This window comes from Macrobrachium rosenbergii, chromosome 41 (genome assembly GCF_040412425.1).
Source record: "Macrobrachium rosenbergii isolate ZJJX-2024 chromosome 41, ASM4041242v1, whole genome shotgun sequence".
NCBI lineage: Eukaryota > Metazoa > Arthropoda > Malacostraca > Decapoda > Palaemonidae > Macrobrachium > Macrobrachium rosenbergii.
Genome location: NC_089781.1, coordinates 43,999,437 through 44,011,778, shown reverse-complemented (window position 1 = coordinate 44,011,778; position 12,342 = coordinate 43,999,437). Strand labels below are relative to the sequence as shown.

Sequence of the window (12,342 nt, the reverse complement as noted above, 5' to 3'; positions counted from 1 at the left end):
CAGTAGGGCTTGCATACATGATATGTAAGTCAGCTTTATCTAAAATTACAATATTGTTCGACTTATCAGCTTTTGTGATGTGGATTGTATTGTCTTTTTTAAGATCAAACTTTTCTCATAGCGAGCAGGGAAATTACTTTCATGACTAACATTGGCAGCTCCATACACAATACCTTTAAGAAGGCTAAACCATATCCGAGTGCACTCACAACATTTTCACTTATTTGTTTATCTGATAAGTTTACAACACAATCATTATATGCACTATTAGTCCAGTCACTGCTTTCTATAAAATTTTTTAGTTTTCTGTCCAGTTTCCTTGTTAGGGCATCTGTAATCCTACGAAGTTTTCCATAAATTTCTTGTCGCAGCGAGTCCTTACAATCAGCCGGGACAGAATGGTTGAATGAAATTCTGGCTTTTTCTAATTCCTTAAATTTTTCCTTCTCTTCTTGCTTAGCGGCTGCTATGTGGCGTTTTAACATCATGGCACCGAACTCATTGAAAGGGTGGTAGTCTTATCTCCTTAGACGGCGTGGTAGCAAGGACTTACGGAGCACTTGTTCAGACAGGCACTTCTTCAGGAACTTTAGTTGAATTCTGGTTGAACGTGCACCCAAAAGACTTGGAGAAGGTAACGTTATGCTTCTCAAAAGAGGAAAAAGGATAGCGAAAGTAAACATGGCCCTCATTATGGCTAAATGAATCACAAAAATATGGAATGCATTGAACATACAAAATAAAGGCAATGCCACGAAGGAAAGATTGCTTCATCCCTACATAAATTCGAAAAATATTGCGACCTTCCTCAAAATCATGTTGACATACTTAAAGGTATTGTTTATGGAGCTGCCAATGTTAAGCCATGAAAGTAATTTCCCTGCTCACTATATGAAAAGTTTGACCGATCTTAAAAAAGACAATACAATCCACATCACAAAAGCTGATAAGTCGAACAGTATTGTAATTTTAGATAAAGCTGACTACATATCACGTCTGCAAGCGCCACTTGATGATGATACGACTTACAAAAACCTAACAAAAAATCCCCTTGATCAAGTCATAAAAAATTCAACAGCACAGTGAAAAAAAATCCTTAAAGATAAAAAAAGACCTAATACGTCAGTTGTCAGTAAAATTTCCCTTGTTACCTTACTCATATGGATTAGTAAAAACGCACAAGAAAATAATCCTATGTGGCCTGTTATCAGTAATGTTGGCTCAATATCATATAAACTTTCGGAATATATTACTAAGCTCTTGTCCCCGTTGCTTGGAACTATCTCTGATTCCCACATATATGATTCTCTAGATTTAGTTGATAAATTAAGCAAAATCACTTTTTGCCCCACTGATAGATCTGTTAGTTTTGATGTTAGCTCTCTTCTTACTAAAGTCCCTATACATTCTATTTTAGAGTATCTTAGTAATGAACTAATCCATCATGAACTACCTCTACCTGTAAGTCATATTATTTCACTCACTAGGTTGTGCATGTGAGACACTAAGTTTATATTCAATGGTGAATTCTACCACCAAATATTTGGTATGGTGATGGGCGACACTTTACCCCCACCCCTCTCAAACTTGTATATGGAATTCTTTGAAAAACGATATTTAGCTAATATCATATATACTCCTTTAAAGTGGTACAGATAAGCTGGAATTGATGTAAATGATTTACTCTCTAATTTGAATAACCAGGTACTATCCATTAACCAGAACTATCCATTAAGTTTACTTTAGAATTAGAAAAAGACAATTGCCTCCCTTTCTTAGATGTTTTAATACATACAGAACCATTTCAATGCTAATCCAGTATTTATAGAAAACAAACTAACAACTTATGTCCATTTTTATTCAGGCCACCACCTTAATATCAAAATATCAATTTTTTCTTCTAAGTTTTTACGAGCATTGCACATTGTCAGTCCCCAGTATTTGGATCAAGAAATCGAATATAAAAGAAAAATTGGGGCAGATTTATGTTATCCTTCATATATACTAGATAATTGCAATAATAAATCTTATAAAAAGTTTTATAGTTAAAGTAACATGGTGAAGGAAACCCCTAAGAACATTCTTAGCTTGCCTTACTTTAGTGGTTTTGAAACCATATAATCACTGTTGAAATCTTTTAATGCCAACTGGTTTTTTCTATAATAACACACTAAAAGGAATGTTAATAAAAAATAACCCAAGGAAAGCAACAACACAATATACTGTATAAAATTCCACATGCTTGGACTGCCCCTCTTTTTATATTGGCCAATCAAGGAAAGATTTAGATGTACGAATTAAACAGCATAAGTATTCTGTCAAAACTGAGCAAATATCCAATGCAATATTCATTCAAGTGAAAACTCTCACAGGATAAATTGGACTGATAACACCTTGCTGTCAAAGCACTACGAGCAGGTAGGATACTTAAGAGTACTACACCAACTTGGTGTTTTACCATTGGCAGACCTAAGCGGAATAGTGAACTTGGCAACTTATGCACTAATACCACATCTATGCGAGAAGGGTGAATGAAAAAACCAAGGTATTTGCTGTATGTTGGGGATACAGGCCTCCTGCCTAGAGTCAATTTCCATAATCATGTCAAAAGGCTCTATTCTGGCCAAGACCCACTATGAGAGAATTCTTTGATATTGGTTGGTCTGTCTTATGGAGCCCCTGGTGGGTCCATAAATGACTTCTTTGAAGATGAACAGTGGCTATGCTATAAAAAAAAAATATATATATATATATATATATATATATATATATATATATATATATATATATATATATATATATATATATATATATATATATATATATATATATATATATATATATATATATATATATATATATATATATATATATATATATATATATATATATATATATATATATATATATATATATATATATATATATATATATATATATATATATATATATATATATATATATATATATATATATATATATATACACACATATGTGTGTGCGTGTATCTGCATAACTAAAAATGATGAGAGCTAGTATAATATGCAAAACCATACCACTGAAGCTACAAGAAAAAACAATTTTCTTAAGTTAAATCAGTTACAAGATAGTATAATGATAAATATTTACCTTCGTGTTTGTCAGTAGGAAGGTCCGACAAGAATATTTTGGGTAGCTTTCACTAGATATCAGCTTAACTGAGATGTGTTCATAAGTTTCGTCATCCTCTGGCCAGTACTTGTTGCAACAGTCATCACCACTTCCCAGCTGTAAAGTGAAATTTTTTCATATTATCCATAAGATTGAAATGGTTACTACATCTGAATTCTTGGCCCATTAAAAATGCTAATCTTACTGAATTGTATTGTAGAAATGACCAAATAAAAGAATACCCACAATATTCTACAAACACCATCTACATAAAATAGGTTTACTGATACATATAAATGCTTAACAGTAGAGAAAACCATCCTTCATTGCAAATGATTGGTTATATGAATATTGGTATCTGCCCTTTGGTGTTAAAAATGTAACTGGTCATTTTTCACAGTAATGATGTCAGTCTGGTCATTATAGTCACAGGGAGGATGACAAAAGAGCATATAATGAATTTGATTTAAGTAATAGAGGCATTAAAGCACTACAGAATGAAACTCAATCTGAAAGTGTAAGTTTTTTCAACAGCCATACAAATAGTACCCCAAGGGAATTTGGCCTTTTCCAGATAAAATAAAAACTAATTGGGATTTCCCATGCCCAGCCACAAGGAAGGAAGTGGTAAGTTTTATGGAGACTGTGTGGTATCATAAAACTTATTTGGGATTTTGGTCAAATTGCTCAGCCATTAGATAAGTTAAGGGGAGAAACGGTGAATACATAGGGGCCCGTAGGACAATTAGCTTCTAATAATTCAACCCGTAGGACAATTAGCTTTTAATAATTCAACCCGTAGCAATTAGCTTTTAATAATTAAAAAGTGGCTCTGACAAACACTGCACTCTAGATGTATCCTTATTTTGACTGGCTCTTTTTAGCAACTGCAAATGCCAGTAATATTACAACTAAGGGTGTTTTATCATAAACTGATAGTGATGGGTGGGAAAGATCTGTTTGTTATGCATATTGAGCACTAAAGGGGGCTCCAAAAAATTATAGTACTTCTGACTTAGAGGCAGTGAGTTTGGAAGGCATCAGTATTTCCTTTTGGGTCAACATATCCAGAAACTAAAATCATAACACCCTCTGCATGATTTAAAGAGGGGGACTTAACTGCCTGACAAAACTGTTGGAGAGAGAGACTGTTATAGTTCGACAATGTTGGGTTTCAGAACATAGGGGAATAAGCAAATAAGGCTGATAGCCTTGCTAAAAATCCAGTTGCTGGTGCCATGACATGGAATGAAAAATGAAGAGAATAGCTTAAGTTGGGACAAAATGGCCTAGTTACCCAGAGCCAAGAGAACATGCCAATTGTGGCTCTCATCCTGGTAACCTTGAGAATAAACTGACATTCATTTGTGAGGCAGATGACTCCTGCCCACTAACCTTTGAAATCAGCTTATGGATGAAAAAGACAGTGACTGATTACACTGCCAGGCATCATGCCTGCAACTGTGTATGCAATCATAAAAATGAAAAACTTGAAGCCTGGCAATGGTCTGTGGTCCCTTCCAAATTTAATCATGTACATATAGATGTGGTTAGCCATTTCCCAAGGGGCCTATGACTAAACAACTGTGTGCTTGTGTATGCATTTATGCAGTATAACCATATGTTTACCATGTACAATACATCTGCTGTCTCAGTGCTCAGGCATTATACTTTTTCATTACTAAACTTTCATGTCCGCAAGTGATAGTTACAGATCAAGAAAGGGAATTTATAAATGAATTTTCCGTGAAGTGACTAACATTATGCAACTCAAATATTTTCTCGTTACGGTACTGACAATTAACAAACAGTTTACTGGGGTTCATGATCAGCATTACGATGGAATGAAGGCACTGCATCACCCTCAGATAGTCAGTTTGAAGCAGTTGTCTAATTTATTAAAGCAATCAGTTTTTGATCCACGCTCCAACCTCATTCACAGGACCTGTCAGTCTGCCTTAGATACTGCCTCAATTCATGCATTTTGTTCACACACAATTGTGCACAGCTGTATATTGTTACAGTGTGTAATAAATGGAAAACAGCACACTTCTCTCACATTTATTTATTGACTAAATATGCAGTGAAAATCCTGACAAAACACCAAAAAAATAAAATATGAGAAATGATAGGGGAGAGAGGGAATGTGTGTGTGTGTGTGTGTGTGTGTGTGTGTTTTTTAAGAATGTGATATCAAATGCTCTTTCTCTCTCCCTTCATGTAACAGCTTAATATTTACAGTAGTGATGTGGAAATGCTGTAAGTGTTCCCTGACACTGCTTTGAAGGTGTTTATGGTTGTGAACCATTAACAGTTACATATGTTCCCCACTGTTTGGTGTTTAGCACTATATGCACATTACCCTGGATTGGAAGGGATGACCTAGCATTATGATTTTTATTGTTTTTCAAAATTTTATGACAAAACACAACGAAAAGAAAAAGAAAAATTATAGGGGAGAGGAAGATGTGTGTGCATGTGTTACAGGTATGTACAGGAGTTTATTAGTACAATGCAGAATGTTTCTCTCTCTCTCTCTCTCTCTCTCTCTCTCTCTCTCTCTCTCTCTTTTGCACTGTGCATAAAGTTAATGTCTTGCAAAATGATTTACTGGCCAAGTTGACTCATGAGTTTTGGACAAGTAAGGATTCATAAATTTTTGTATGCCATACCATATAAATAGCAAATGTATACTGTAAGTACATCAACATGAAGCATACATGTACATATACACACAGGCATACTTGGTGTATATACACACATGCACACAGACTGAGACACTGATGGGCCAGAAAAGTTCTGTCGCAACATAACTGGGCAGTTTATGCCAAAATGTTATTCCGAAATCTGTACAAGTTTTTCAGTTCACTTATTTCCATTTCAGAAAAGCTTACTTAATATATTTTAGTTTTTTTTTTCAGATTTTGGAGAAGCTTGTTCTGTAAATACACCAGCATAGTTCATTTCCAATGAAAACATTCTGTGAAACTAAAAAAATACAGCATCAAAAAAACTATATTTTAAGTATATACCCATGTATCATCCTATCTCGTGCATTATGAGATCTCGTGTACTATGTGATCTTTAAAATGTTGTCCCAAAACATGATTCATTATATATATTATATATAGTGTGAGAGCATTTTCGGTGGATTACACGAGGCTATCCTTAACATGTGTTTCTTTTTTGGTAGATTATACTAAGCTAGGCTTTCTACGCTTGTCTTAGTTTTAGTAATTACGATCAATAATGCATATTAAATCTAAGTTAGCTTTTATCTAATAAACAGGCTTAGAAGCAGAAGTTCATTAGGTTAAATGTGAATCTTCATAAATTCAACCAGGCTTACCAAACTTGTGGATTGTCTAAGAATTCATTACTATTTCTTATAATTAACAACCACTTACTACTACATGCAAGACACTGGCTGAAACAACAGCAAGTACAGTCCAACCTCCAAATTCCGGAATTCCGTGGTCTGGGAACTCCCATATTCCAGAACATTTTTGAATCAGCTGCCATTAGTTCTTAAGCGGCTATGAGAACAGCGCCAAGTTTCAGTATTTGGATTTTTTCAGATTTCAGAATTGAAGCTTGCTCCATAAATACACAAGCACAATTCATTTCCAACAAAAACATTCTGTGAAACTAAAAAATATACACTATACCATAATTTGCGTTTAGAGTAATACTGTACTCCAAACTTGCGCAATTAAAGTTGCGCAAATTCACAGGCACACAAACTTTTCATTGGAGCCTAACTAACTATCATACACGAGTTTTTCACAGACACGATAACATTTGCGAATACTGTACTGAGTAACCCTGCAAAAGTGTTTATGTTTAATTTTTTATGTAATTTATAAGTTTTCAAGATTTAATGTGTAAATAGAATAACATTAATTAATAAAAGTAATAATTTCTCGCTCTCTCTCTCAGACATAGTGAAAGGATATGATCCTTCAAGCTGGAACAAGTCAGCAGAAAACAAAATGAAAATAACTGAAGGAATACCAAGGAAAGTTCAAGTGACCAAGAGACTTATAAAGAAAATTTACATCAATCAACACATTCCAACAAAGAAAATGAACAAGGTGAATATGGTGAATATACTGATTGATGCAATAGGAAAACAAATGCCTAAAGCATGCAATCCATGTAATGTGTGGTATAGCATTGTAAATTCACAAAACCTGATAAGGAAATGCTGTGCATGCCATGTACCAACTCACCCTACATGCGCAGAAGTACAGCAAAATAAAAAAAAAAGGACACAAAAGTATTTTGCTCAACATGTCTAATATGGATAGACAATGTTATTAAGCCAAGACTTAATGTATAAATAGTTGAGGATGAAGAAAATGAGGAAGGGGAAGAAGAGGAAAACAAAACAGAAGAAGAAAATATGATTGAAGAGATAGAAAACAACAATGAAAACAAAGAACAGGATAAGAGTATGGATTCAGAGAAACTCACAGACTCTACATATGAGGCAATACAACAGCATGCATATGAAGAAATAAACTATGAAATGACAACCCAAAAGAAAATCCCAAAGAGGTTGTACCCATATATACAGGCAGTCCCTGGTTAATGGCAGGCTCGTTAACAGCAATTTGGTTTTATGGCGCTTGTCTAGCGACGAAAATTGGCAATTTTCGGGGCCGAAAATTGCCGATTTCCGTTTATCAGCGCCGATAATTGGGTATTGGCGCCAATACATACCTAACAGAGGTGCCAATAACCCACGAAAATTGCCGAAAAAGCGCCGAAATCGCCGATTTTCGGTTAACGGCAATTTTCGGTTATTATCACACCCTCAGAAACGGAACCCCACCGATAACCGGGGACTGCTACATAGTGACGGGAAAGAGCAAGAAAAAAGAAAAGAAAGACATAGTCTGCACTCTTTTGAAAAGAGGGAATTGCAGACTCGGTAAAAGATGGCACTACAATCATCCCAAGATATGTCACAACTATGAGATTTATGGCAAATGTGCATATCTAGACGGCTATGAGGTTGAATGCAGCGATCTACATACAAAAATATGCAGAAACTTGAGACAAGGAAAAGGGTGGAGATTCAACAAAAAATGTACGTATGTGCATCCTGTAGCCATGAAGAACGAAAATCAAAATCAAATGCATATCAAAAATCAAGGTAAAAATGAAACATATAAAGAAAGGAATAAAGAGTATGAGATGAGGGAAAAAAAGCAAGCCAACACCACATTATGAAATGTCAGCATCGCGATATGAGGCATCAGCACCCAGGTACAGTGCAAGGAAGCAATGTATCTACGATGCAAAGGGATGGTGCAGATATGGTGAAAGATGCAGGTACAAACACAACATGAATAAATATGAAGATGGAAGATCAAATAAATTGGAAAAGTTGGATTTTTTAATGTCCGAAGTTATGGAAATGAAGAAAAGAACAGCATATCAGAACAGGAAAGAGACGTGGGAAAATCCTTATTATTACCCATATTAGATAATGGGGATAACACGCAAACCATCATAGTGATGAATGCGCAGGGTTTGGTTTCGAGTAACTCAAAAAGATAGAGTTCTTAGAAGAACTAACCCAAACTGAAAAAATAGATATAATGATATAAGTGAAACCTGGTACTCACAAGAGACTGGTAATGATGATCAGATAAAGGGTTTCCAAACTTATAGATCAAATAGAAAAAATAGGAATCAAGGGGGACCCGCAATATACGGGAGAGACGTAAATCAACGAAAAATCTGTGAGATACAGTAACACAGAACGTGAATTAATAGAAGTAGAATTTGAGTTTGAAAAATTAGTAAACATCGTAATATACAGACCCCCTAAAACTAAAGAGTTTGACATAATAATAGACAAAATAGATGATATATGTAGAAATCACAAAGAGTGGAATATACTCCTATCTGGAGACTTTAACTTTCCTTTCGTAGATTGGAAAGAAAAAATAGATTGTGGTTGTATTTATACATATAAAAAAGAGAGTAATAGTAGTGCAGAAGATAAGAGGCAATTTGAAAAGCTATTAGATATGCTACTAGAGCATAACATTCAGCAAATAAATCACCTCCCAACAAGAAAGGATAATATTTTAGACCTAGTATTTGTGAACGAGGTGAATTATGTTAAAAGATACAATAGTATATAATATGAGTATTTCAGACCAAAATGTCAAAGAATTAACAGTCCCTTCCAAAGCAAGTGAAAACAGAGATAAGCAAGAGACGAAAAAATGGAAAGGATATGGAAAATACAATTTCTATAGTAAGAATATAAAATGGTCAGAAATAAATGAAGAATTAAACAAAGACTGGGAAAACATATTCGCAAGTGATAACGTACACGTAAATACGGAAATATTATATGAAATATTAGAGAAAATAGTGGATAAATATATATCGAAGAAGAAAAGTAAACATCAGTCATGCATATCAAGAGACAGAAAATTAGAAAGTGGAAAAAAGCTCTTGCAAAAGAAAAGAATGCATGGAAAGTGATGGAACTAAAGAGTAAATTAGAAAATGCAGAACAAAAGATTATACAATCAAAAGAAAATTAAAAATGGGACCTAGAAGAAAAGACCCTACAAAATATCAAGCAAAACCCCCAAATTTTTTAATCATATACAAAAAAGATGAATAAAAGAAGAGTATAAATATACCCTCTAAGAACTGGAGGGCAATTAACGTATGAAAAAAAGGAAATATGTAACATATTAGCAGAAAGATATAAGAGTGAATTTACACCTAGAATTGATAATGAAGACAATGATACAGAAATAAGAGATGAAAATAGTGAATATTTATCGGACATAGATATTAATGAAGCCGATATTGTCCAGGCTATTAATGAAATTAAAAATGGATCAGCAGCAGGACCAGATGGCGTCCCTGCCATTTTGTTTAAGAAAGTGGTTCATTCAATCGCAAAGCCGCTCGCAATACTATTAAGACAAAGTGTAGATACAGGCAAGATTTATGATGAGCATAAATTAGCATATATTACCCCTATTTTCAAGAGTGGATCAAGACTAGAGGCAAGTAATTATAGGTCTGTGAGTCTGACATCTCATATTATTTAAGTGTATGAAAGGGTAATGAAGAAAAATATAATGAAACATTTAAGGAAAAATAGTTTGTTTAATATACGACAACATGGTTTTGTACCCGGAAAAAATACACAAACCCAACTGTTAGTCCACCATGAAAGCATATACAAAAATATGATAAACGAAAAAGATACAGATGTGGTTTGCCTAGACTTTGCAAAAGCTTTTGACAAGGTAGACCATAATATATTAGTGAAAAAAATTAAAAAACATAATATTGTGGACAAAGTAGGAAGATGGAAAAAGAATTTTTGCAAAACAGAAAACAGATAGTGATTGCAAATGACAAGAAATCGGATGAAGCTAAGGTAATATCCGGGGTGCCACAAGGTATGGTGTTAGCTGCATTGCTGTTTGCTATTATGATTGCAGACATAGACAGTAATGTTAAGGACTAAGTAGTGAGAAGTTTCGCGATGACACAAGAATAAGTAGAGAAATTACTTGTGATGAAGATAGGAACTCACTACAAAGAGACCTAAACAAAGTATATGAATAAACAGAGGTAAATAGGATGGTATTTAACTCTGATAAATTTGAATCAATAAATTACAGTGATAAAGAAGGAATGCTATATGCATATAGAGGACCTAATAATGAGACAATCACAAATAAGGAAGCAGTTAAAGACCTTGGTGTGATGTTGAATAGGAATATGTTATGCAATGATAAAATAGCAATACTATTGGCAAAATGCAAAGCAAAAATGGGAATTTTATTCCGGCACTTCAAAATAAGAAAAGCCGTACACATGATTATGCTTTATAAAACGTATGTACGAAGTCCACTTGAATATTGCAATATAATATGGTACCCACACTACCAAAAGGATATTGCACAAATAGAGAGTGTACAAAGGTTCTTTACAGAAGGACCTTGACTACTGGGAAAGACTACAATTCTTAGATTTATATAGTTTTGAAAGGAGAAGAGAATGCTACATGATAATACAGGCATGGAAACTGATAGAAGGAATTACCGAAAACATCATGGAGCTAAAAATATCAGAAAGAGCAAGCAGAGGCAGATTAATAGTGCCCAAAACTATACCAGGAAAACTAAGAAAAGCACAAAGGACATTAATCCACCATGCACCAGCATCGATAATGCAGAGTCTATTCAATGCGTTACCAGCTCATCTGAGGAACACATCAGGAGTGAGCGTAGATGTGTTTAAGAATAAGCTCAACAAATATCAAAGATGCATCCCAGACCATCCAAGATTGGAAGATGCAAAATATACTGGAAGATGAATTAGCAATTCTCTGGTAGACATCAGAAGTGCCTCACACTTAGGGACCTGGGGCAACCCGAGCGAACTGTAAGGTCTGTAAGGTTTCTCTCTCTCTCTCTCTCTCTCTCTCTCTCTCTCTCTCTCTCTCTCTCTCTCTCTCTCTCTTTTTACTGAGATAAGAGAATTTTTATGGTACATGTATATGTTTACTTGTTTTGTATAATAAATAAACTTTTTACCTAATAATAAGTACAGCAAACACCCCGTACTCGCGGGGGATGCTTACCGCACTAAAACCAGTCAATACTTAGAACCCTTCTAAAAACACTTAGAACTGCCTATTTTGATAGTTCAAACACACACAAAACACACTAAAAATGCTTATACAGGTATTTTCCTACTTACAATGGGATTAGGTTAAAAAAAAAGCCATAGTTTGTTGGAAAAAACTTAAGAAATACCAAAACGTATCTCGAACACAGCATAGCCTACACTAGGGTATTCTGTGCCATGTACTGTATACATATATGGTAGCCTAGCTTACACTATAAAATATACTCTTTTACATACATGGTATAGTAATTATTAATACAGCTAATTCTGGGGGTTCATGCAAAGTGACTTATGATAATTCAATACAAAGAGAAATTAAATAACAAACAAGAATTAGCTTAGTCTACACTATGGTATGTTGTTTACATACATGGTAGCGTAGCCTACATTATACTCTATATTCACATATCATATTATACAAACGTCAACATAATGAATATGCAACTTTTCCATGGGTCTTTTAAAATGTTATGTCTTAATTCACTTTATCCAATAATATTGTAT

At 34.3% G+C, this 12,342-nt stretch overlaps 1 protein-coding gene across 2 annotated transcripts in view; it reads right to left on the bottom strand.

The window, feature by feature from the left end:
* Window positions 1–12,342, bottom strand: part of Ptp69D (Protein tyrosine phosphatase 69D) — a 752,166-nt gene that overhangs the window by 61,719 nt on the left and 678,105 nt on the right. For both annotated transcript variants that reach the window (XR_010849719.1, XM_067084316.1), the window contains exon 23: window positions 3,130–3,267. Coding sequence is in view for 1 of the 2 variants with exons in the window: in XM_067084316.1 (XP_066940417.1) it covers window positions 3,130–3,267 (138 nt within the window). In the remaining variant the exon portion in view is untranslated. The remainder of the gene's footprint in view (window positions 1–3,129; window positions 3,268–12,342) is intronic.